The sequence below is a fragment of the Daphnia pulicaria genome, chromosome 1, assembly GCF_021234035.1.
Source record: "Daphnia pulicaria isolate SC F1-1A chromosome 1, SC_F0-13Bv2, whole genome shotgun sequence".
NCBI classification, from domain to species: domain Eukaryota; kingdom Metazoa; phylum Arthropoda; class Branchiopoda; order Diplostraca; family Daphniidae; genus Daphnia; species Daphnia pulicaria.
This window is the reverse complement of record NC_060913.1, coordinates 2938295-2963816: the sequence shown is the minus strand read 5'-3', so window position 1 is coordinate 2963816 and position 25522 is coordinate 2938295. Positions and strand designations below refer to the sequence as shown.

At 38.2% G+C, this 25522-nt stretch overlaps 5 protein-coding genes and 2 long non-coding RNA genes across 11 annotated transcripts; 4 read left to right on the top strand and 3 right to left on the bottom strand.

Annotated features, from left to right (window-relative positions):
• Positions 1-226: 226 nt before the first annotated feature.
• Positions 227-4222, bottom strand: LOC124326023 (protein N-terminal asparagine amidohydrolase-like). Of its 2 annotated transcripts, none has more exons than XM_046784593.1 (8): positions 4002-4222; positions 2253-2440; positions 1998-2066; positions 1692-1874; positions 1399-1506; positions 1232-1332; positions 1058-1150; positions 227-921 (listed from the first exon to the last, which is right to left on the bottom strand). In XM_046784593.1, exons 2-8 carry the CDS (start codon positions 2437-2439, stop codon positions 730-732), a joined length of 933 nt encoding a protein of 310 aa, XP_046640549.1. In that variant the 5' UTR covers position 2440; positions 4002-4222; the 3' UTR covers positions 227-729. The 2 variants fall into 2 exon arrangements, with proteins under 2 accessions (XP_046640549.1, XP_046640558.1); XM_046784602.1 differs by having other exon boundaries at positions 1998-2063.
• Positions 4223-8502: 4280 nt separating this feature from the next.
• On the top strand, positions 8503-9361 carry LOC124320685. The gene is made up of 2 exons (XR_006914012.1): positions 8503-9019; positions 9200-9361. It is a non-coding gene; the product is annotated as an uncharacterized LOC124320685 (long non-coding RNA).
• Positions 9362-10722: 1361 nt separating this feature from the next.
• Positions 10723-11832, bottom strand: LOC124320684 (RWD domain-containing protein 4-like). The gene is made up of 5 exons (XM_046783552.1): positions 11755-11832; positions 11568-11681; positions 11262-11371; positions 11018-11201; positions 10723-10954 (listed from the first exon to the last, which is right to left on the bottom strand). The coding sequence occupies exons 2-5, from the start codon at positions 11667-11669 to the stop codon at positions 10787-10789; spliced, it is 564 nt and encodes a 187-aa protein (XP_046639508.1). The 5' UTR covers positions 11670-11681; positions 11755-11832; the 3' UTR covers positions 10723-10786.
• An 86-nt stretch (positions 11833-11918) lies between these two features.
• On the top strand, positions 11919-17287 carry LOC124320683 (serine/arginine repetitive matrix protein 2-like). 4 transcript variants are annotated; one of them, XM_046783548.1, is made up of 6 exons: positions 11919-12100; positions 12318-12568; positions 12955-13074; positions 13770-15152; positions 15982-16012; positions 16093-17287. In XM_046783548.1, the coding sequence occupies exons 2-6, from the start codon at positions 12330-12332 to the stop codon at positions 16441-16443; spliced, it is 2124 nt and encodes a 707-aa protein (XP_046639504.1). In that variant the 5' UTR covers positions 11919-12100; positions 12318-12329; the 3' UTR covers positions 16444-17287. The 4 variants fall into 4 exon arrangements, with proteins under 4 accessions (XP_046639504.1, XP_046639507.1, XP_046639505.1 ...); XM_046783551.1 differs by lacking the exon at positions 16093-17287 and adding an exon at positions 15571-15607 and having other exon boundaries at positions 15982-16011; XM_046783549.1 differs by lacking the exon at positions 11919-12100 and adding an exon at positions 12158-12258.
• A 676-nt stretch (positions 17288-17963) lies between these two features.
• On the top strand, positions 17964-19078 carry LOC124329061 (small integral membrane protein 14-like). The gene is made up of 4 exons (XM_046788019.1): positions 17964-18111; positions 18179-18322; positions 18470-18658; positions 18717-19078. The coding sequence occupies exons 2-4, from the start codon at positions 18245-18247 to the stop codon at positions 18759-18761; spliced, it is 312 nt and encodes a 103-aa protein (XP_046643975.1). The 5' UTR covers positions 17964-18111; positions 18179-18244; the 3' UTR covers positions 18762-19078.
• A 907-nt stretch (positions 19079-19985) lies between these two features.
• On the bottom strand, positions 19986-20908 carry LOC124329608. The gene is made up of 3 exons (XR_006916823.1): positions 20874-20908; positions 20425-20736; positions 19986-20105 (listed from the first exon to the last, which is right to left on the bottom strand). It is a non-coding gene; the product is annotated as an uncharacterized LOC124329608 (long non-coding RNA).
• A 1379-nt stretch (positions 20909-22287) lies between these two features.
• LOC124320693 (protein FAM50 homolog) lies at positions 22288-24304 on the top strand. The gene is made up of 9 exons (XM_046783556.1): positions 22288-22445; positions 22593-22794; positions 22868-23095; positions 23155-23340; positions 23415-23470; positions 23548-23594; positions 23668-23822; positions 23892-24046; positions 24106-24304. The coding sequence occupies exons 2-9, from the start codon at positions 22615-22617 to the stop codon at positions 24176-24178; spliced, it is 1080 nt and encodes a 359-aa protein (XP_046639512.1). The 5' UTR covers positions 22288-22445; positions 22593-22614; the 3' UTR covers positions 24179-24304.
• Positions 24305-25522: the final 1218 nt, after the last annotated feature.

Sequence of the window (25522 nt, the reverse complement as noted above, 5' to 3'; positions counted from 1 at the left end):
ACAGGGATTTCAATGTTTTCTAACTTATTAGTACAGATTTACTCACAAATGTTTTATCAGTTGTGACTTACTGATATTAAAAAAAACTTAAATTTACTCTTTTACCTAAAATATCTCAATGATAATTATTATTATAAGTAAAAGTTTTCAATCACAGCATCCAGCAGGTCGTTCCTTTTGCGTTCATAAAGCTGTAATGTCTACTAAGTAATAAAGAACGCATTTATTGAGTAAACGAATTATTTATTTTCTCAATTCAAATAAAAATCGATTCAGATAGTAAAGTGAACAGGCATTAAAACCTTTGATTGGTTAAAATAAGTGGCATAAGCCCTCTGCAGTTAACAACGCATCATTATTGATTATTCAAAATCTCCTTCTGTTATTAAGAAGATGCTTAGACCAGCATAATTGAAAACAAAATTAAATGGTTCTTAAGACAGTAACATCCCACATGTCAATAATATACACACCAACCACCATGAAAGGGTATAGCTACTAGTGGGCTTTCTTGAAATGACCCAACAAAAAAAACCCGTTGTTAATTTTATTATTCCCGAAGTTTTGATACATGAATAAATTTTTTCTGTAAAATTTTTAGCCGATTTTTTAAGCCGCCATCTCTTCCCGGGAGGGGTAGCCATCAGTTTCATCTAAAACCACTCGCCAATTTTTGTCTCCCTTTTATCGTCTACAGTCATTTTCGTGATTTTTCTGATGACCCTTCGTTCAGTAACGCATATGCACCCACGTCCCAGATTCATCTCTCCTAAAGTATCGTGGTCGGTTATCTTGAAAAACGGTAACTCCGGGAAATGGATGATCTCGTATGTACTTTAAGGCCGTCCTTATCTTACTGGCGAAATGAGGCAATTCTACCTCTGGTGCGGTAGACAATTGTGAGACTATAAAATCGTCAGTCTGTATTCAACAAATTATACGATAAAAAAGTGTTAAAGAAAAAATTTGGAAATGAAATTTAAACTTAAGTAATTTTCTCCATGAATTTGTTGCCATATAAACTCTTTTGAATCGGTAAATTAAAACTATTTTTTACCTGTTGCAGCCACAAGTCGACACCACGTAGTGGCTGATAGTGATAGGGACCTACACGCATTACGCCCAGCGTACAGTCATACATATCCATCAGCTAGAATTGATTCGATCATGATATCAAAATACAGTAAATATTAGAAGATGAAATTTGTGTTATGATGGCTTCAATCCTCACATGAGAAGATCCTGTAAGTTGCCTAGCCGATCGCAATGCCATATCCGGTCCTTTGTCAGGAAATGTGGCATGAAATATTTCACCAGTTTTGACGTTGAAGCCTAAAACAAAGAGGCAGAAAACGCGTGAAAAATTGGATCAGATCTTGTTACCTTATATATGGTTACCAATTCCGTATATGATTGGCCAGGCCAAGCCACCGCGGATGGTGGTGTTCATTTCCCCAATACAGGCAAAAACCAAATCAATTTCCAATGGCTCTTTGTGAAATGCATCTGATAAAAAGAAAACACATAAATTTAAAAATAAAAGGCAAAAATAGTAACACTCTGATTTTTAGCTATAGTCTATTAGCGCCATAGTGCGAAAGAGAAAGAAAATTTACAAAAGATATTTTCTAATAGCAATATAAAGATGTCAAATTCCTCTATTTAGCAATAGACTACAGTAGCATTCTTACGTAAAAGAGTGATGACAAGACGTTCGGAATATCCTCTGGGATCCATGTAACCGCCAACGAGATGGAGCTCTACCCGACCATTTGCATAGCCCTGAGAAACCTCTTGTATCCGTGCTAGCAATGGAGTGATTCCACTTTCTTGGTCAGCTCCGTCCACATGAGCCATACAAGTTGCACCGGATCCTGTATCAAAGAATTCGGAACGGTTCATTCAAAATAATTATATTATTAGGCTCTATTCTTTGCGCGATTCTTTGACACGGAATAAACCAATGTGCTGGGTAATCTCTTATATGAGTGCCTTACCGGTATGTCGAAGAATGACGGTTACGCACGTGCTGCAATCATCCGTCCCCAAAAGTGAAACATTTTCTGCTTATTGAAAATCAGACACTGATCAATCGATTTGAATAGCCAAATAGAATAGCTAGATGGGGAAAGTATGCGTTTTGTTTGAACAGTGTGGGATGACACGAATTTAACAACACAAGGGAAACAGACAAGAAATGCAGTTGGAATCACTTCCGCATGCGGAGGATATGTGTAACACGTGTTGCTTACTATCGTGCGGAAGTGTAACGGCGTACTCTCGCTGATGAAGATACAAGAGACCGATGGGCGAAACCACTTTGGGCGGCAAAGAGGCCACATGAGCGGCAGCTTCCTTGAGATGTGGGGCTGCGTGGTACAGGTTCCGAGAATCGATGGGAGCCTCATCAAGGACTACTCCACCCAAAACGAGGACCATCCTATAATGAAGAGTATACTATGTAGCCTAGTCTTTGGCGTCTTTAGTTTCGTATGCTGTCGGCTTATTATAGGATGTGCACTGGACTTCCGCCTTCGTTCCAGAAATCTTAACCACAACAACTGCACTTATATAGGCGATACGATTACATCACTGACCATAGTGACCGCCGAAATTGTGTTTTTGCAGTAAAGAGTTTAACGATACACAGCAGAGTTAAACAAAAAAATGTATGGTTATGTTTAACATTTACTGCGGTACGATTTGAAACTGATGAAAAGTGACAATCGCTGTATAGATAAGATCTTACAATTTATTTCTTTACAAATGAAGAAATGGTGGAGGAGAAGGCTATAATACAAGAAAAGACACCATAGCTGCTTCCCTCGAAATACGATCACTTTGACCATATTTCGAAGGGTGTCCTTATCTATTCAGTATATATTCACGTCTCCCTCACACTTCTCCTTTTTTCTATTCGCCCTCTCGGTTAAAAGTTTTTTTTTTTTTTCCTTTAAGTTGCTGCTCCCCGACCAAAAGTTGATTTTCCCCAATTCATTTCTGACTCGCCTTTTAATGCACACAAATATAACGATATAGCCTATGTGTGTGGGTGCGAGTGTGTACACTATGTATATACATTTCTGTCTTCCTCTAACCCTTGGTCCATGAGGGATCGTGTCTGAGACTTGAGGAGGAGTCTGTCATCATCGTTTCGTTCGCCATCTGCCCAATGTTTGGACCCCAACATCGCCTTGAAAAGGAAACGTCCTGTTATCAGTTTCTGTTTATGATTAGTGCGCGTTCCACGGAAAAAAAGCGAACGCAAGCAAAACAGAATAAAACGCCAACCGCTCAAAAAGAAATGTAAGACGGTCAATTTTTGAAAGAAATACAGCAGTGAAGAAAACTAGTACACAATTTACGATCGCGTTCAATGTGCCTTTTATATATGTGATGTTTGATCAGATAGTTGCACACGCCATCATTGCTTCGTTTCTTGATTGGAACTTGGCCGCGAAATTTGATCTTATTACATCGCAACAGTCGAATCCTTTGATAAGTTCCGTAGGCAACGACGGAGATCGCGACTTGCTCAATGCATTCTATAGCGCTCTCTGTCCTCCCCTCATTTCTTCCCTTGTCCTCTTCAAACGGCAGCCGAGGCTTTTTTCCGATGATGTTGAAAGGCCAGAAATAAAGGGACAAGTCGCTTCCTTTTTTCTTCTTTTTTAACGCTCGGACATAGTACAACCCTATAATGAAATGACGATGCGACTGTTCTCTTTCTCTCACAGACAAACCGAGGGGGACTTCAAACAAAAAAAGAATTCATCCCCTATATTCCACAATCCCCATTTAAAAATCAGAAATGAAATTATGATTTGATAAAAAGGAAAAAAAAAGATGCGCAACCAAATATTGGAAAATTTGGCCGACGGTATAATTATTCTGCGGTATACGGTTGTGTTACAAAAGTGCAGCAGAACTTTTAAACAAATTTAATACCATCATTATGATATGATAGAAAATAAAATCAGGCTATTTTTTAAAAATTCTACCTTGAGCACAGATAATGCGTAAGCGTGTTTATCCGTTGTCAGTCCTTGTAAGATCAGGTCTTCCTCATCGCTCAGTGTATTTAATAATGAGTAGCGTATTCAATTGGTAGAAAGTCTTTTGTATCACTGACGGAAATAATCTAGTATAGAGTCTACAGCAGTAATCCAGAGCTATGATCTTTCGACGTCGAGGATGGACCCGCGACTACAGCCAATGTACCAACGAAACAAATCTCATAAGCCACTTGACTGAGCCGCCAAGCAGCCAAGACAAATTTCGTGCGGTGTGATATTTACTCGTCAAGCCGCTTTTACTTTGCGATATACATCCCCATTGGTTTGTCTTATGCGTAGTAGTAGAGTAGAAAGGGCCAGCAAGCGGAATGAAACTGCAAAGAAGAACGAGAAAAGGAAGAAGGCGTTGAAACTGGTAATGATATGGGGTGGGTGGGGATTGGAGGAGTCAAAGGGAGATCGTGGTGGGCGGCAAATTCACCACTCACACTGTTCGTCCAGGTATATATTACTACAGTTTTCAAATGAGTGTTGCACACTATAATCTACAGCCGGGCACACACGGCACCATCAGCAGAAAAGAAAAATCCCCCAAAATGTGTGTAAAAGACTGCGACTATTATTAAGATATGTATTCAAATCTTAACGGGTTCATGGCTCGTTTCTCTGTTCTCAAATCAAAAGTATGTCGGACAGCTTCTCATCTTCTATGGCCCAGCAACGTTCGTGACCCTCATTAAAGAAATCAACATGGAAACGAGAACGATATCGTGTCGGCAAACACACAAGATCTTTCACTAGTATATTCGTGATGAGATGGCCGAGAGTGCTAGCGAGTTATTTCGACCATGTTGTTCGGCCTGATAAACGAAAAAGAATATTTGTTCTTATTATCGAAGATTAGTCATGGAGTCTTTTAACAAAGGAGACGTTTCATGTTATGAACGATGATGAATAATGTTCTATTGTCACAGTCAACTTTAACCGGTCAAATCAAGTCACATCTGGGTTAACAGTTGTATGTACAGAAAGTTTTAGCATAATCTAGATAAAAATATGGAAGGCTGGAAAAAAATGAACGATTGACTTGACAGCGTTTTAAAATTCTAGAACACCCCCGCGGTGATGGGTCGTCTGGTCGCGGTACATATACCTTCGTTTCCAATATCTATCAATATTCTTTGCTTGTACTATATTATCTCTTCGTTGATGTATATAGTTTCCATTGTCGTTTATCAAAAGGACGAATCTCACCTCCATTCGAATTCCGTTGCGAGACCACACAGTCCGTTTTCTTCTCATGCTCTTTCTCTTTTCCCTCCCGATATCCCAGCATGTAATAAAATGGCTTTATTGATCATTGACACGGCCTTTTGTTTGCGAAAAGCCATAAATCTGCCGAGATGATGCTGGCAAATCAGTGCAGCTTTATTGTTTTATTTTTTTGTTTAGAAACAATCATTATCAATAGATGAATGAGCCGATTATGTAAATGACGCCGACTCTATATTCCGCCGTCTATTCTTCTGAATCCGCTTCATTTTTTTGTTTTCCCCCTTTTATAAGAATTGTTTCCATTCTGCCCACACAAGCAACCTCCGGCTTCTTTCCCTCCCGTCTCTCTGTCGGGCTTTTCAGCCTCTCTCTCTCTTGTATTTTTCTCCGTGTCGGGTCTTTTCCGCGTCGGACGGTGGGAAAGTGCCTAAAGGTTTTTACCTTGTGGTTATGGGTTCATTTTATAGTTCAGCCCTAAAGGAGATTAGTCATAAAGTCAAACAAGCACTCTGATCATCTTCCTTTTTTTTTCTTCTTCTTCCTCTATTCCCTCCGCTTTTCATCGTCCGCCTTTTTCAACAGGCTGCAACATGACCGGCACCGCGGAGAATATCTGTTCAAAACTCCCAAAGACATTTTTATTTTCTTTTTTTCTTCTTTTGGTGGCCGTTCATCGATACCAAGACTAACACACGCTCATGCGACTCACGCAATAGCCATTTGTCACACAATGCATCCGCAAAGAATGTGTACATTATCCCAGCGCGTTATTTGTTGTTGCGATTTCGGCTGTGCTGGAGTTAGGAAATCAATCGGCATCAAAGTTGAGAAAATTAAAAATAACGCAAAAACATCAATTTGAACTTTCAGTGGGTTTACATTTTTTTATTTCAAGTCGTTCCTGTGACACACACAGCTATTGCACAGATAGAATCTAGAGATAGTTTTGAGCCTTGGGAGACGATAAGAAAAAAGAGGGAGAGAGTGAACGAAGCGCAGTGAGGTCGTAACACTGGTAGCTCTTTCCTGTGCCTCAAGGTACGTGTGAAGAGTTCAGTTGCTGGTGGCAGCGCACATGAAACACGGACTCGAGTACACAACAGCCTCACGATCCTCACCTTCTTGTCTCCGACTCTGCTGGCTGAAAAGACGATCGCACTTTGATTACCGTCGGGAAGAAGAGTGCAGCAGGAAGCCAATTATAGCGCAGCTGCTGCGGTTGCTCATGGGCATGGCCTCGAGCTGATGCTCCGACTCAAACAGTACGTGCATGCTCACGTCTTTTTACAACGAGGAACTCAGGTTCAGCTTTACTGCGTGTAGTATAGTGCATTTGTGTTGACAGTTCTTTACAGAGATTTTTTTTTAATATTTTATTACCCTGGAGAACATATACGCGAGAGAGCAGAATAAAGTAACCTAAAAGTTGATGCGTAAATATAGACATCAGTCTCAGTAAAGTATGATACAGTATATGGCTATTCACCTGGCTATTCAAAAAAAGAATCAGTGGAAGTAACCTGATGTTATATTTTAAGTTGTGACGTCCAGAAAGAACTTGGTAGAAGGTCAGCCTTAAACAATGATACAAAATTACAAAGGTCCGTCACGCACGCCAGAGGAAATGAATCAAATCAACAGTCTACAATGTCGCGAGGCATACATTTGAATGAGCCCCAATAAGAGAATTTTTTTTAACGAAATCCTTCTCCCAAATGCGCTAAAATGCGTATCTTTTTATTTCCAAGTTGCTACGTAAGAAAAAGTTACGAATATTGCGTCCTACTGACTTATTCGTTGAATATATTATGTTTTTGAAAAATGCGAGTTGCTCTACTTCAGCCGACTGTACAGCAGCAGCATATAATGAATGGTGGTCTATTCATACAGAGTTTGCAGACAGTCAGTTCTTTCTCGCTTTGTAACAACCAGGTGTCTTTTGCGTGCGATGACTCCGAAAGATATGGGCTCAAAGTTCACTCTACAAAGGTTATTACGTGGTTGAAAAGGCCAAAGCCACATTTGAAAGTTGGGACGCACTTCCGCTCAAAGATGAACAATCTCTATCACATAGGACGTTGAACCACATTTGCAGTCGAAATTACTATTATTTGATCTGAAATTTCACATTTTCAGTCGAAAGTATTACTTGACCTGCAAATATTTTTATTTTACGTGATAGCGTTAATATTTTTATATTCCGGTCGTTCATTTTTTAATGGCTTGTTGCTAACGTGAATTTTATTATGAATTTTGAGTTTTCTCACTTTTTTTCTGCAACGACATTAAAAAAAAGATATTTTTGGGGTTTGAGACTATTACAATATTTTTTAAAATCTACGAGTTCCTAAAAGAATATGTAGGTTCAGTAACTACACGTTGAAAAAAGAAAGGCGCTGCACGGCAGGTCAGAGTGGGCAATAATTGCAGGAAACAGGTGATTATAAGCTTTATATCTTAGAAACTGGAAATCCCACGTGATCTCTATCATACCTTTTCTCGGAAAGGTTTTTTTTTAGCTCAAAGGTAAATTTTCAAAGGCTGTTCTATTTGAAGCAGAATAGATTGCTGCTTTTCCCTACATCTTTTTTAACATTTTGAATGCTAAAATTCTCGCGAAGTTGTTAGTTCTACGCTTCGTCAACTAATTGATTCTATGAATTGTAACCAATGCATGAAGAATTAGTTTCGTATTTATCAAAAGAAAGCGTTCTGTATAAATATCGCGACCAACGCTTTTTACTCGTCTCCCTATTACCCACGCGCGCAAGACCCTTTTTTAACTGGACGGCTTAAAAAAAAACGAAACGAAACAAGGACAAAAATAAGACAAAACGAACAGACGAAACGCAGTATACATTCTGCTATGCCCATATGTCATGATGAATATTGATAAAAATCCTAAAGGAAGGACACAGTATAGCGTTATTGGTTTAAATCAATTCTTCTCTATTTGATGGTATGTCAAATGTTATATGTCGACTTTGTCGTCGCTTTCGATGGAGACTGGAGAAAATTGGGGGGAAGAAAGAAGAGGAGTGTGCTCGGTGCTCATGTGACATGGACCACATGGCACCCATTTCGCTCTGCTTCTTTAAAATATCTCAAAGTTCTGGTAGATAGATAGATGAAGTCGATATTCAAAAATAAACGTTATAATAAAAAAAAAAAAGAGTTTATTTTATCGACTACTAGATGGCTCCCGTAGCTTTACTTGGACAAGGCCGAATGACGTCTTTCACTCCTTATCGGGTGAGTTGGGTGAGTAGGTTTGCCGGTTTGGGACCGAAGCGTGTTCTGGTGTTGCGCTGATAATCCCTGATACTCACCGCTATAGTGCCAACCCAGACGCACGACTACGTTGAAAAATTGACATGGTGTATGGTGTAAAATTAATAAACTCTTTTTCATTGACAGGAGACGTTAGTCTGTAACCACCAGTCATTCAACGTTTTCTTAGTGTTTACTGTTTAAAATGGTGGTAAAATATTGTTGTGTCACCGGTTGTTCAAATACTAGCCTACTTAAGACTTGAATTCGATTGAATTGAACACGAGGGAGCTGCCAACACCATTAAGCGTATGGTGTTGGAAGAGAGCTGGTTGAATGGATTGAAGAGGGATGGAAGAGAGCCGTTGCTTTAGTCAAGAACGTCACCCAGCATAAGGAGTGTGTTCCATTCCGTCGTTAATGGTTAAACAGCGGAGGTGTTGGCCGGTGTGCCTCAGGTTAGTATCTCATTTCTGTTCTATGTATTTAATTGACCAAATTGTGTGATTATAACTCCAAGCATTCTAGACAAAGTGCTGACAGATTGCAATGTTTCAAGACGGATCTGACATGAAAGAAAGATGCAATATGTTGTCTTTACGAAATTGGGAGTCTAATCTCGATGTTTTACTTTGCAGGCTAACAATTGGGTACCATTCACGGATGTTTTCCCAAGAAGTCTCCCAGAGTTCCTTCTGCCATACATGAGCAGCCCTTGCCACACAGAAGTCATCCTGCCTGAGAAGGAAGACATTGTTCCTAAAGTCAAGAAGGAGGAATTTACCAAAAAAAAGAAGGTTTTAAAGAAAAAGTTGGCTCACCAAAAGTTGTTGGGAATAAACTTTTCCTGTTAACACTTTGTTAACCCTTTGTGTTTGAAATACAACGTTGGTGACGCTCGAAATAAAATAGTTATTTTCTGTTTACCATGATAATTATATTTATTACGATTGACAACGAACGGTTAAAATAATTGTATTCTGAATTCAATTTAAGGTCGTCTTCTGGTAGGAAGCCTGGAGATAACATTAAAGCAAAAAAAAGTATTCAATCAAGGAAAAAGAAATAGGCTACCTCAAGTGAAGTAAATATGACATCAAGTTCAAACATTCAAACAATAAGCATGCATAAAAATGATATCAAAGTATCAAACTCTTAGTCCAATTGGGAAAGATGCGTATCCCGTGCGCATCTGACTGAATCTTTTTCATTTTAATTTTTCTATGATAGAAGCTTCGGATTGAATAGATCCCATATATTGCATCATTAGATGCGATGGGTCACGAGGATTCGAAAAATCTTAATAAATAATGAATAGTAGGAAATTTCCTGAATAGTAGAAAAAATTGAATATTTAAAAAGTAGTTAAAAAAACGAATAAAAAACTCAGAAAAGCGGCCACAATTCGTTGTTTTTTATTCGTTCAGGCCGAATCGTACGGTTACGTTACCTATCTAAAAACTACACAATTAATCAGTCTTGTCAAAAACGTCTCTGCTCTAACTCATATCAACACCCAACTGTTTTAATTAAATTAACTAACAGCAACAAAACAAAAAATAAAAAACAGTTTGATAATCACATCATCGTCGTCCTCAAGAAATCGCCATCACAGATCACAAACAGCCAAACAATCGAAAGATCAAAACCCCGTTCTGTGTTGAGAGATGAGAGCAAGAGTAGTAAGAGTCAGCGAGGGATGAAGTTGACAAGCCGTTGGTTCCAGGGTAGTCGAATTAAACTGGCCGCGTAGGTAACTAGAGCAGGCACAACTCCCCCATGCCTCGAGGCGACGGAAGGATGGCACGCATATGAATTAATCTTTTTCTTTTCTTTTCCCAGCAGAATTGCTTCAGTTGCAAGATTTAGACAAACTGTGACGTTTAGACGATATCTGCTCGCCATTTGAAGTCGATTTACGCTTAGACATATTGCCTAATGTGTGCCTACACTCCTACTCCTACACTTCCTACACCTGCACTCTGCAGATCCTAGCATAGTGAAATCTTTATTTTACTAAGAGATGGCGCCTGCTTGGGTTGGCCCGCGGACCTGACAATTTTATATAAATATAATACCAACACTTGCTTGAGGTTACTTTAAAAAACAATGTATAAATCCATTTTAAAAAATATCAAAACAAATAAGAAAAACATTTGGGGCATTTTCACTATGTCTTTTATTAAGAATTTTTATCTCAAATCTATTTAATTATATAAAAAACGTTATGAAGATGGGGCTCCTCCAGTTTGAGATAAATGTTTGATAACGTCAACCCAATCATAACCCCTTATTTTTTCTCCCTTACCATCCATTCGATCCCACTGTCGTCTTTTTTGTGCTTTGGTAAGACCAGAACGGCGTTCTTTATTGTCTTTGCACAAGTGTTCAACCTTGGAGAAAAATTTTTGAATTATTTGCAGAAACATACTGTAATATTAGACAAATACTTTTACCTTCTCTTCAATATCTAAAATGGCAAGATTAAGAGATGCATCCATAGTTGAAGGTTGGTCAACCATTAATTCTTCTAAGTTTTCTTTCACCCATTCAATTAGTGTGTAGGTCATAGCTGAACCAATATTAACATCTGCTTCTTTTAACACCTTTGATCTAATATCTTCTTTCACACGAGTTTTCCTGATGAGTAATTTTAGCAGTTATTTACCTGCATACTTTAATGGAATGACTACATCTTACATGTGTTTGTTGTAAAAAGCATCCATATTGATGACAGGCAAAGTTTCTGGGTATGATTCTGGCCAGCTAATTTCAAACACAAAGGAATGAGGATCACCTTCTGTCCCATACTATGGAAAAGGTGAATGGACAAAAAGAAAAATTAAATTACACACATTTCCACGTAAATGTTTTTTGTTTTCTATAACAAACTCAATCCTACCTTACCTTGCAGGATTAAAGATAATTCACCATTCAACATAATTAATTAAAATGATCTACAGTATTTTGAAAAACAAAAATCTTTTTGCCAAAATTATTTTTTACCTTATACTGGAATGACTTGGGACTCAATTCCCTAAAATTCCCATCTCCTTCATAAATGGATCTGAGGACTTCCAGTTCCTCTTCTTGATTTTCGGAATTCATCTTAGTTATAACCTAGAAAAATATAATTACATGACTAAAAAACTTGACATTATTTGGAAAATAGGACGAAGGAACAGGAACTCACTTTTTTGTAAATATTTTTTTCTATTCGTAGTAGTTATCTACAATGTAAGGCCTTTTTTTTTATTAGGAAGTGTAGTGCTCTAATGAAAAAACAGGTGGCGTTCCTTTATAAAAAAAAAGTGGCTTGCGCGCTGGTAAAAGCGTAATACCGCATGGTGCCGGCCTGAATTGCAGAATTGGAATTTGACACTGGGACTGGTGTGAGTTTGTTCCGAAACCGAAAGCGAAAAGCCAAGAACCCGCGTTCATTATTCCATGACCGCCATCATAAACCTTTTTTTAAACATATAATCGTATTTGGCTATTTCATTTACGATAGTTTTATTTCAATTAATCGTGTCAAAAGGGTGAGCTGATTGTGTGCATTTTAGACATTTTTGCCATTGTCTGTTATAACGACGCATACGAATGGTTGACTTGAAGTAGTCTTTGCATTGCAGTTGCTCCAAACTGTCGATTAATTAAAGCTACTTCGTTATACTGCAATGAGTTTTATGAACTGGATGTATGAAATTGTGTTTTATTCCTTATAAAATTTAACAAATCTTTATTCTGCTCATATAGATATAACCCAAGATGTACAACGGCATTGGTCTCACAACAGCTCGTGGTTCTGGAACTAATGGATATGTTAGTAGGAATCTGGCATTTGTGCATACAACTAAAGACAAAGTCAAATACAAAACTGAAGAAGAGATACAAAAGTTGGATTCCATCTCACATAAAAAGCCAAATTTGGAAATTTTGGATCATGAAAGGAAACGGAAACTGGAGCTGAAATGTCTTGAGTTTAGAGAAGATTTAGAAGAGAAGGGGTGAGTCACCAGCATTATTCCACTCAATCATAGAACGATTTAGCAAATAGTTTTAGTTAAAATGAAATGGGTCTTTGACTTGGTAAAAGTATGAAACTGACTGATCTTGTTATACTGCTATTGCACCCGATACTTAAACCAAGATGTGGGATTCCTAGAGGTAAGATATCATTTTTTTAGGTTCTGATGTACATTAAAATCCCATTCTAACTGTGTATATGTTGTGATTTGTGTACTTGTAGCCTTCTATTGTAAAGTGTACTAAATATGTGTATTAGTGGTAAATAACTCAACATTCAGGGATGACAGAAGAACTGATGTCATCTTATGGTTCTAATAATATGGACTTTATTTGCATTATTTGACAATATTTTTCATGTTAACAGGATAGAAGAGGAGATCATTGAAGCAAAACTGCTCGAGTACCGTGCTTCCCTGGTCCAGAAGGATGCCGAAGAAGGCAAAGGCACCACAACATACGAAACCGATGAATACGGCCGCATTGTGTAAGTAAACTCTCAATATGACTATCGATCAATACATGTAACGCATGCGCTTCAGAGAAAATCAATCGTAGCGTGCCGGCATGCGCGAGGGTTCCATTTAATAAGGGGTAAGCATTTAATCTTGAGTTGGGCGTCCAGCTAGACTATGGATGTTTTCTAGCCATCAGGGTGGCAATTTTTAGTGAAAATGTTGTGAATTTTGAGTCTTCCAATGTAAAGTGCTCCTTAATTGATCTTCCGTGTTGAGTTAAAGCAATTCGAGTCTTCCAATCTCATTGCCTTTTTATTAGAGTCGTCTGTATCCAATTTATTGTAATGTCATATTCTTCATCAGAGTTTTTTCGTCGTGTTTGTCAAGAGGCGTTGCGTGTTGTGTTACATCAACATCAGTGGGTTGGTCAGTTAAGTGAATCTTTTATGGGCCAACGGGAAGGTGGGGGTCTGGATCATTGTAAAGGTTTAATGAAATGTCCCTGTCTCATGACGTATGGACTTCTCTTTCCCGACGCTCCCGTAAAAAAGCGAAAACGCAAACGGCGTAAAAAACGTAAACACTTAAGTAACGGCAACAAAATTTCCATCATTCATTCAGTTAGGTATCGCTCCCGTTTCCACGATAGTTTTTTTTTTCTTATCTTACTAGTATGTGTTTCCACTGCAATTTATATTTTGTTTTCTTTCAATTATTATTCTAGTGTCAAAGAAACTCATCAGATAGCTGCTGCCCAGGAAGAGAAGAACCGAAGTCTCCGTCAAGCCTTTGGAATTAGCGACTATTTTGTGGAAGGCAGCAGTTTGGATCCTAATCGCAAGATTCGCGAAACAGCGGCTAAACAAGCAGCTGAACAGAAGACTTACACCATTGTTCGCACCCCGAGTCCAGAACCGCAGGAAGAAACGTTGGTAGTTCCACCTCCCGAGGATTCTGATGTTCCATCTAAACCCAAAAAGAATAAAAAAGCAAAGAGCAAGAAGAGTAAGAAATCTAAGAAAAAGGAAGATAGAGAATCAGAAAATGAGAAAGAAGTACGAGATCAACCTAAGGAAAAATCCAAATCATTGAAGTCTGTTGAAAATTCAGAAACCAGAAAATCAGATTCGAAAAGTAATGGGCGTTCTTCAAGTCGTGCCGAATCTCCTAAAGCACGTCGTCGTCATGATACCCCAAGCCCTCCTCGCTGGCGCGAAAACGAAGAGTCGCGAAATCGCAAGAGACGCGCAAGTGTAGAAAAGGAAAAAGATGTTCACAAAAGTCGGCGGGACGAGGTCGATCGGAAAAAACCAAGGGAGGACTCTGAGAAAACTGTCGAAAAAAGAGATCGTTCTGAAAAAAGGGATCGTTCCAGCAGCAGACGAGATGATCGCCATCAGCATTCTTCCAACAGACAAGACAGAAATAGCCGTGACTCACGTTACGATCGGGATCGTCGCGACGATTACTATCGCTCTAGAAATCGTGAAGACAACAGTCGTTCGGACGGCTCTTGGAGTGGACCAAAGGACACAAAGGGCAAACAAGACGAAACAGAAACTCGTGAAGTTAAAGGACACTCACAGCCAAAGCATTCGATCTCAAGCGATCACGGACGTTCTGATCCTGAAAGGTTGTCGGACGTTGAAACAAATAAAAGACTGGGAGAGCCGATGCCAATAGCTCAGAAGGATGCCGTAGTAGATTTGGTAGCATCGGAACCACCAGTGAAACATGTGGAACCATCACAAAAGAAAGAGATGTCCACTAGTCAAACAACGGAGAAAATGAAAGCTGATTTAGCCAAACTAGGATCTTTCATTGACCAAATTGGCCGATCCAAGAAGAAGAAATCCAGACACGACTCAGTTCGATCGTCGTCGTCTTCGAGTTCGTCCTCAAGCTCGTCTTCATCCGACTCCGAATCTTCGTCATCCGACTCGGATTCATCCTCTTCTTCGTCTTCATCCTCGTCCTCTTACTCTTCTTCTTCATCATCATCAGCACCTTCAAAGGCTTCGCCGCCACGTACCAAAAGCAAACGTTCACCATCTATTCCACGACGGAGTGGCTCGCCAAGCTGGAAGGACCGTAGGCGTATCACCAGGTACAAAGATTCTAAACGATAAGCTTTTCACCTCCAGTCGCGTTGATGGAGCTAAATTGGAATTTGATTCAACTTTTTCGTTTTTCTTTTTGTCAGTTGTTTTATGCTTTAATCGATTGACGTAAATCCGTTGTATTGGAATTGCTCTTCTAATTTTTTTTTTCTTTCACCTCCCTTCACTCTATTTGTAGACGCATGATTTTCGTCTATTGATTTTGTTCGTATCGGTTGGCAATTATCCTTTTTAATACAATTTCTGTTTACCTCATGAAATATTTTATTTTTCCTTCTTATTTTTTGTGAAGTTTATATAATTTTTTATTTTCTTGGGGATGCAATAAGTCGCCAAAATAGTTCTGCTTCCCGTTAGTCAGAAAAAAGGTATACTCTTATCTATTTGCTTCCTCGATTTTCTTAGCGACTTTTAATGGGATGTGTCTCCTTAGAACAGCAAGGTAAGATCAAATGTTCAAGATACAGAAGAAGATTTCGCATACGGTTTCTTCTGACATGTGGATGTGAATGATAGTAATTAAATCCGTCGTCGACTGCATTCATTTGCCAAGCGTTTACCATAGTGAAAGATCATTATAAGGATATTCCTCTGAATAATGTACTCTTTCGTTACGACGTACAGATTTCATTGAAACATTGAAAGTGTCGAGCCTCCAGCAGCACACGAGTTCATAGCTACTGTACACTTTGCTACTTGGCATATACACATAGTTTCACTTAAACAATAAATAAGTACTCCGAGATCACAATTCACAATGTCTTATTAACGTTCACACAATCGAATGTATTATCCTAATGGTTTCAAATCTTTTAGTGCCAGGAAAAAACCAGTTCCATACCAACGGGTAAATATAAAATAAAATGTTGTTTTCTTTTTTGAATAGCTCGTATTAATCTTTAATTTTTTTTCCTGCAATTTTTTTAGTGCGCACCCGCATGGAGTTCATCCAGCTCAACAGAAAGCATCAACTCTTCGTGGAGAAGCAATTCTAGTTCATCCAGTGTGCAATGCAGGCGTTCTTCAAGTCGCTCGATTAGTCGCTCGCGTTCTAGTTCTCGTTCTAGCTCTCGCTCTTATTCAGTCAGACAAACCCAGCAACGTTATCGATATCGATCACGTTCTTATTCTTCAAGCGACAATTCTTCCTTGTTTAGTATCTCATCTCGTTCTAGTATGTTTGTCCGATCCCCCAGTGTCCTGAGCTGTTATTCCGTAAACAGTACGTCTAGTCACCATTCCAGCACAGTTTGTCGCCCTCGTTTCGTTCAAACTTAGCAACATATATACTTAATTCATTGTGTTCTTTAAAACCAAACTGTGAATCTCACTACTTATCCAATGATGTCACTCTCAGTGATCAATAGTTTGGAAACCAAATTATGTTTATTGTTTTTTTTTTTAAATGGGGTAACTTATTTGGTCGTGTTTTATAATCTGTACTAAATTTAACTTAATCGCAATTATTTTTAAAAGTAAAAGTTTTGTGTCTTCTAAGTGAGCTTTCAAAGTTACCCCATTCTAAATTCTTTGCTTACGTTGAATTGGTCGTTTACAAAGAAATCAAATTTGAAACTTTGTGCTTGGGGAATTTTGTATTGCGCCATATTTTTGTTCGTGCTACTCACAGCGGTGAGTTGGAATTCGAGTCGATTCCGGGCAGTTCCATATTAATTCCAGCACACTTGTCACTTCGACTTTTGCATTTCGTAAAAGGTTTTTAAATTAAAGTTTTTTCGGTGTCACTATCTCTCACGACCATCATGTGATGTGTGAATTCAAATCCTGCATAATTTCTCAACTCCTTGACAACTGATGATCTCTGATCGTGTTACTTTTATACTTAACCCAACCTTGATGAAACCAAACTTCGTATTAGGTTCATTTGGCTAGATTTTCAAATCACAATGAACACGCAATATACTCCAAAACTCTCCAAAGATGCGATCACCGTTTCTGTAGTGTTGTTATTTGTGTGCCTAGCTATTAAAATGTTGTAAACATGTGCGCTATTTTCGGTTGTTTGATGTCGCGTGCCATTTTAGCTTGATTTGGTTTTATCGGTATTATGGCGGTAAGTTAATAGACATGTGAATAATACACCTTAGTGCGAGAACCAAAATTTTATGTTTTTAAAAAACTCGTTTCTTCATATTTTCAAATTTTGAGTAATAAAAAAGGCTTGTTCCATTCCATTTAATTATATTTTCAGACACTAACCTGTCTTGTTCAGGCTATTATTCGTAATGTCTATATTATAGAAGAGACGAACACTTTATTATTATTATGGCGTATCAGCCACGTATATCTATATAGCGCGGGGAGTGGGATGTGGGATGGATAGCACTGCATAAAATACGGGATGGAAGTGCAACAGGAGCAACCCACTTATTTGAACTCATAACTAGTACCCCTGCAAGTATAAATTGTGAGATTGAGCATTTCTTTTTTTGGTAAACACGAACGAACTAAAGCTGCTATTCCACTCCGCAGGCAGCACACCCGGAACAGCCAACGCCAATCTGCCATTCCCCCCCCCCCCCCCCACCCCTTTTCCCCCACTGGTGTTTCATTTCTATGCTACAAAATAAATAACAAATTCAACTGCGGATATATCGTCGGTAATTATTAGCAATATTGAAATGAATATATATTAATCAGATTTGGATCAATTTTTCTAGCATAAGTTCAATTTATGAGTTCTATTCTATTCAAGTATTCATACATTATTTTGCAAAATTTGAGGGAATAAGAAGCCGCCAGAGAACGTTAGCTTAGCTTTTTAGGGATTTTCCCTAAACATTGCCAGACCGCTCAGTCGTATATGCGACCAGTCAAAGTGTGATTGGTCGGTGAAACCTGTTTTTTATTTTTTTTTATTTCACCACAACACAACACACAACACGAGAGCAGCAGATAGTCAGACCCGTAGCACTTTCAGTTCAGGTAGGGCGTTTGATTTCTCTCGTTGTCGAGGCATTCTGAATTAATTGCGTATTGCTGTATTCAACAGATCCCCCTCCCCCCATTTTTATTTGTCAGCACAAGTGTGCCACTAAATTAAGGATTTCTCATCGCAATGTCCGACCCTGGTGGATTCGATCCGTGTGAATGCATGTGGAATCATGAACTGGCGATGCGACGTCTGATTTCATTGGTATTCCCCTTTTTATTACATTTTAACAGTTGATAATGATGTTTCAGCATGCATGTTGTAGTTATTGTAGCTTATTTAGTAATACTGAGTTACACTTTCAGGATGTTGTAACAATATAAATTGATTGATGGTTTTGGAATATTTTAGCTCAGGTCATCACAGTCATACTGCACAGATAATGAATGCATTTCGGATCTTCCTGGATTACAAGGACAGGCTCAGAATGACACAATGCCCTTTTTAGTGTTTTGTTGGATTGTTCTGGCTATGGCATTGTTTTTTCTACGACCAAGCTCAGCCACACGTCAAAGTGACGTAAAACCAAGTGATAATCAGGTAAAATTGCAGGCTAGAATTTGTGTTGTGTTCATTTATGTAGATTTTTTGTATATAGGGACCTGGACCACAGCCTCCTAATCCACCTCCAGCTGTGAATTAGATTTTATTACAATTCTATAATCTATATACACTATATTGGATCCCTATCTTTGTGGAAAATGTGAACGGATGTATTATTTTCTAAGAGTTTCATTCCAGTTCATGGGTATAATTCTTTTCTTCAATCATTTATAAAAGATTTCTTTTCAAAATATTTTCTTGTTCAGTTATACCTTACATTATTTCAGTCTTCAAAATTAGGTGTTATGATTTTGGGGAATTTGTTTTACTTTTGACTGATTAATACAGTATGAATATTAAGGGAAAACATGTATACAGATTTGCTTATATAACCCAATAAAAGTAAAATATTGTCGACTTTAGAATAGTCAACCAACATTTTAATGAATACTGTTTATTACCTTTAAAATTTTACTTGTATTACTTATGCTTGTAAGACATGCACTTTGTTGATTAATTTGGTATGAAGGGCAGTAAGGGGCCTAAGGGCACCTCTTTAAACAATACCATGCACATTGCACAAACAAATGCTTCCTTGTTTTCTTAAACAATTCTTGATATTACATATCACTTGTAAACAAGGTGTGCAAAATGAATGTTGGATATGGTTTATTTGTTGTGGACTAGAAAAAAATTTATGATGATTTGAAATATTGCATTATGTCTAGGTCATATATAGAAGCATCTTTGGGCAGAGCTGAAAATTGGGAACGTGAAGATATGGGGAAATTCAACGCGATCAAATCTGAATACTGTGTTTCCAATTACGAGAAGCCGAAAAAAGGTTATCGAATATGCGTGTAGTCGTGTACGCTTTTCTCATACGAACCTCACGCGTTGAAATTTAAAGCCATATACAAAACAGATTAGGTTATCTTTACGATGGTTGCTGTGACTTCTTGTTTACTGGGTAATTTTTCAGTGCGCGCGATTCTATAATTCTATACATCGTGTGTAGCGTTTACCAACAGCAAAGCTCGAGTTACGTTTTTTTAAAGAGTAATAAAAACCTGCACGTATTTTTATGTTATGCCATTCCTATTATTAGTGTTACAACTGATCATATATCATTTAAAGATTATTCTAAAACTGATTAGGCTAGCTGCGCTGATGCTAAAACACATGATAAAGCTTCATAGCCATATTATTAGCCAACTAAGTTATAAACTTGCTCAAGTTAGGCAAAAGTTATATTCGTGATTATTATATGTGATAGAACCAGTTTTAAAATGTTTTCACATTCAAGATGTCGCCTATTGCTAAATTTAACATAATCCGAAGAAATAAGTTTCAGTAGTTGAGATGAGATGCGATGCCGTTGACAGCCGCTGCGGGATTCGTCGAATCAATGTCGGGTTTTCGTTGTAAACTCACAACGCGGCAACTATATTCAGAATAAAACAATAAGGATTTCAAGTTTTCAACTAAGGCACCCCATTTTATTGGAAGCTCTTTTCACTATGTACATGGCATACAATTGTGCAGTATCAAATTTAGACATTTGCGAAGTGTCCTATGGTCAAGTTGAAACCTAAAACAAACCAAATGAAATTAAGAGAAAAAGTATTAAAAAAAGGTGCAAATCACGTAGAATTTTACTTCCCAGTTTTATATCTCGCGCCCCGCTCATGCAATACGAAAGAGAGTCGAAGATACGCACGTCTGACTTGTTTCGTTTTCTGCGTTGCAAAACGACGGACAACCTGAGTGACATGCCATTTAAGTGAACCAGAGTAGAAAAAGACCGGCTACTAAGAGCAGATGGACAGCCGGACATGTGCCATATATGTCGCAATTTAATTAAAAATATGTCGCCGAATGATGCAATGACAAAGCTGTGGCAAACAAGAATACTGTAGGATATGTGAATGCGATGAAAGATGATCAATGGTCATAGGGAATGATGTCTAATTTGGATTTGCCCAATGCCCACGAGTAGTTGCTTCTGTGAATGTGCTGGCGGAATAATAGAGCATCAAATAGCGAAATTACTTAACGTTGTTGCCGTCACAGTCCTGGTATTCACGCCGGAATGAATTAATGATCGTCATTGGATAGTCGAGTGAAAATAGAAGAAATAGGAGAGAAGATGAGCATTTGTATAATAATGAGAAGAAGAGCACCAGAGATATGGGCGGATGAAATTACTTACCGGAGTTTTCCGATCGTTGATGAGCTCAATGAACCATCTGCTCTCGTAACAGATCCAGACGAAGATGATGCCGGATGCGTCGCACGTGGCCAGTTTCTGATACGGCTCGTTCCATCTCACTAAACTGATCTACTACATAATTCAAAACGGAGTAAAAATTTCAAGTTTAACGAAATTTTACGGATCCTTCCGGCTAGTTCCAGATCCTTCCGGAATTGAATCTAATTTAAAACTTAAAAAAAAAAAAAACGAATAAATCCAATTAGATGATACCTGGGCCCGATGTCCACGGAGGTTGTAATTCGTGCGCGGAGGCAGTGGAAGGTGCGGAGAAGCCGGCGGAAGCGGCAGACTGCCGGATATTTCATTATCCGTCGGCGGATTGACGCCGAGGCCGCTGTTGCGATAAGGTAGCGTGCATGTGAACGTGACTCCGACGACGCTCCGGTTTTTCGCCGTTCTTGAGGCCGTTAGGCCGTTCTTGAGGCCGTCAGGCCGTTCTTGAGGCCGTTAGGCCCACTATGCCGTCAGGCTTGGTTAGGACCGGTTTGCTGTCATATATAGTAAAGCGGTCATATAACTCTCGACCGCTTTGCTATATGACAGCAAACCGGTCCTGACAGCAAACCGGTCCTGACAGCAAAGTGGGCCTGACGGCCCACTTTGCTATATATGACAACAGAGTGGTCCTAACATAGCCTGACGGCATAGTGGGCATAACGGCCTCAAGAACGGCCTAACGGCCTCAAGAACGGCCTAACGGCCTCAAGAACGGCCTAACGGCCTCAAGAACAGCAAAGTGGGCCCGTTGAGCCCACTTTGCCTTATGTAACAGCAAACCAATCTTGACAAAGACTATGGTTCTGCTGCCGCTAACCAGCCCTCTTGATAGTAGCTGCTGGTTCGGTTGAGCTTCCATCCGTGTCCCTTTTTTTATATATTTCCATTTCGAATCGAATTGTCAACACACACAAAAATGATCATCATCGTCATCAGAGAGAAACCCAACACAATATCCCCTTTGATTGAGGAGTTCTTCTTGGCTATCGATGCAATCCAGTCACGCTCAACCAGACACGTTTAATCAACGTCTTAATGACGAAAATCAATAACACTATTTATACATGTGATAGGTGTTTGAAATAGGGTTTGTTCGAAAGAGGTGCGGAAGAGGGGGAATGGGCAAAAGAGACAGAGGGGAAAAAGGAGAAAGGGGAGGGGGATCCCTCTCTCAAGACGTCGCCGGTGTCGTCGTCGATTCTGCGCATCCTCGGCGCGCTATCAAAGTCTGGTTCGAACGAAAAATTTTCTGTAAGGGATTCTCTGCTTGAATGCATTCTATTCTACAAAATAGAAAATACGAATATTTTCCGCGCTTCATTTCCAGGTTTTACCACATGGTGCAGCAGTATGCAGTTTGCAGTACTGCCTACAACTACTGTTTAGTCTACCTACGAAATGCTAGAAACAAAACATAATAAACAATAAACAAAGCTCTTCTGAACACGAACACGAACTAAGTCTGACAGAAGTTTGGGAGTTTCTCTGATAAATTTTGAAAGTTTTGCAAAGGTAAGATTTAACATTTTTTTTTGTAAACTCTTATTTCAGTTATTTCGATCCTAATAGTGCTAAATGCTTTCAGTATGCTAATAGACTATATGTTTCAAAAGGATTTTTGATTTAAATTGTACCATATTCAATATTTGTTTGTTTCAGATAACAAATAACTACATACAAAATGGCACAGTATAAAGGTGCAGCAAGTGAAGGCAGTAGGGCGATGCAAATGATGAAGAAACGAGAGCAAGCTCAAGAGGAGGTAGAGTTTCGAAAAAAGAAAATAGAAGAAGAACTCAAATTATCTGGAATGAAAGACAAATTTGCCTCTCATTACGATGCAGTAGAACAGCAGTTAAAGGTTTGTGTGCTGCTGTTGTAAATTAAAACAGCAACTAAAGCCTTCATTTGCTTTTTTCTTCTCTACCTTTCAGACCTCAACGATTGGTTTAGTTACACTAGACGAAATGAAAGCAAAGCAAGAGGTGATAGTTCAAGAAAGGGAAAAACAATTAGCTAAAAAACTAAAGGAAAAAGAAAGGGAGATAGAAAGAGAGTTAGAAGCTAAACAAGCAGAGAAGAAGAAACAAAAGCAACAAATTCAAGCATTGTCTTTTAAATTAGATGAAGATGAAGAAGAATATAGTGATCAAGAAGAAATTGTAAGTTTCTTAGGTTTTAAAGGTTTTTGTTGTCTAAAAAATTATTTTCTTAATTTTAGTCAATTCAACCTCAACCATCAGTTAAGACAGTTGTCATTAAAAGTGAACCAATAGATGAAACTGAAGAGAATGAACCTGTGAAGAAGAAAGCAAAAGGTAACAAAAATCCTGATGTGGATACAAGCTTCTTACCGGACAGAGACCGAGAAGAAGAAGAAAATAAACTTCGCGAAGAGCTACGTCAAGTACATAACTACTCAAGATAATAACTTGAAAAATAATTGTAGAAAATTCATTGACAAAATGTTTAATGTTTCAGGAGTGGGTTACTAAGCAAGAAGCTTTAAAGCAAGAACCCATTGAAATCACTTACAGGTATGTAGTTCGTTTTTTTAAAGTTTCAAGCTAACAAACTAAAAAAAATAAATAATTTTTGTTTTTGTGTAAATTAGCTATTGGGATGGATCAGGACACAGGAAAACGACACGCATGAAAAAAGGTTTTTATCCTGGATTTCCGATGTAAACTTGTTTTTATTCCTGACGTTAAATTAAATTAATTTTTGTTATTAGGAAACACCATTTACCAGTTTTTGCAGCGCTGTTTAGATTCGCTTAGAAAAGATTTCCATGAGTTAAAAACCATTTCTGCTGACCAACTGATGTATGTGAAAGAAGATCTCATTATACCTCATCACTATTCATTTTATGATTTCATAGTTACAAAGGTAAACTGGTTGCGTAAAACTGAAATTGTTTTCGTACTAAACTAAGAATTATTGTTTTTCACTGTTCAGGCAAGAGGGAAAAGTGGCCCATTATTCAGTTTCGATGTCCATGATGATATTCGAATTGTGAGTGATGCGAGTGTTGAGAAAGACGAGTCTCACGCTGGCAAAGTACTGTTGAGAAGTTGGTATGAAAGAAATAAGCACATCTTCCCTGCATCCAGGTATTTTTACAACTTTAAAACGAATTAGTTATCCAATATTAAACGTTTCCACATTTTAGATGGGAACCCTACGACCCTACGAAGACTTATGAAAAGTACAGCATTAAAGATAAAAATAAAAAGGCTCCTTGACTACGTAATTACCTAGTTGTTGCCAATGTCTTGATGAATATTTCGATTTTCCACGTTCATTTTGTATGTTCATCATGCAGTGGACATCAATACAAAAAAGAAAAACAAAGAAATAATAACATTTTCTCCTCAATAAAATTTACTTGTCATCCCTTTACTTTATGATATATAATAAATCTTGAGTTCCCGGTGATTAATTTAACGATAAATATACCAAATACAGCGATATACGTATAATACAAGCAAAATGGTTTAAATATATGGTAACTTATATTCAATTCAAATTCCCTGGTTTTTTTAATCGAGTTGCACGCCTGACTGGACGAGTGAACAATGCGAAACAAGCGCGACTGCTTGCGACTTGCGAGGACCGTTGTTAAAATGGTAGGTTCGTGTGGTGTTTGTGTCTCAACTAAGCCATTAAGTGTTCCTCGTTGTGAATGCTTGCTGACTGGACTGGACTGGACCAAGCTGCCAGTAGGCCTACCCGGGCCTACCGCGAAACTTGCCTCAATTATTGCTTTAATGGAGGAATCTGCTCACTCAATCCCAACAAAAATCTTAAACTTCATATCTTGTCTTTCAAATGATGGGCGACATCACGACGTTTCACGTAGGGTGGTTTCTTTATCATGTTATCACGATATAAAATTAAAGGCACACTCTCGCGCTATCTCAGTATCTTGGAAGAAACGGCGGGTGTTTAGTAAAGGGTCCCAAGATTTCCCGCCAGGTTCGCTAGTGTTGGGGGCTTATCCCCTCTCAGGGGTATAGTAAAAATAGGGGTTTTTCGTTCTTAATCATATAAAATTATTAATAAATGAGGTCGGAAATTGATTTCATTTAAGCTTCATTTCATTCCCTATCTTTTAATACCTAATTCATGTAGATTAGGCAATTATTTATATGTTTAATTTGTGATTGAAAATCACAATTTTTTGAAATTTGCGTCAAAAAATCAAATCAAATGTATTTTTTATTTCTTATTTTTGTTTATTCTAGTTTAATGAATTTTCAAATTCATTTTTAGTATTTTCAAATTCATATTTAATATTTTAAAATAGAATAAACAAAATAAGAAATAAATAAAAAGAAAAAAGAAAAAAAAGAAAAAGAAAAAATGACACTTCAACGGGGCTAGTTGCCTTTCCCTGGGAATAAGATTATCCAACGGGTGATAAGACATATTCACTCAATCTTATATTTTGATGACTTGCCTGGACATTCAGTGACTCCTTCAACAACTCAGTCATGAGATTTATGTCATTAGTGAACTTATTGAGGTTCTCACTCATAGCCACTACTGATTCATTCAGAACCAAACCACTCCTCCTCTCTTTAGAC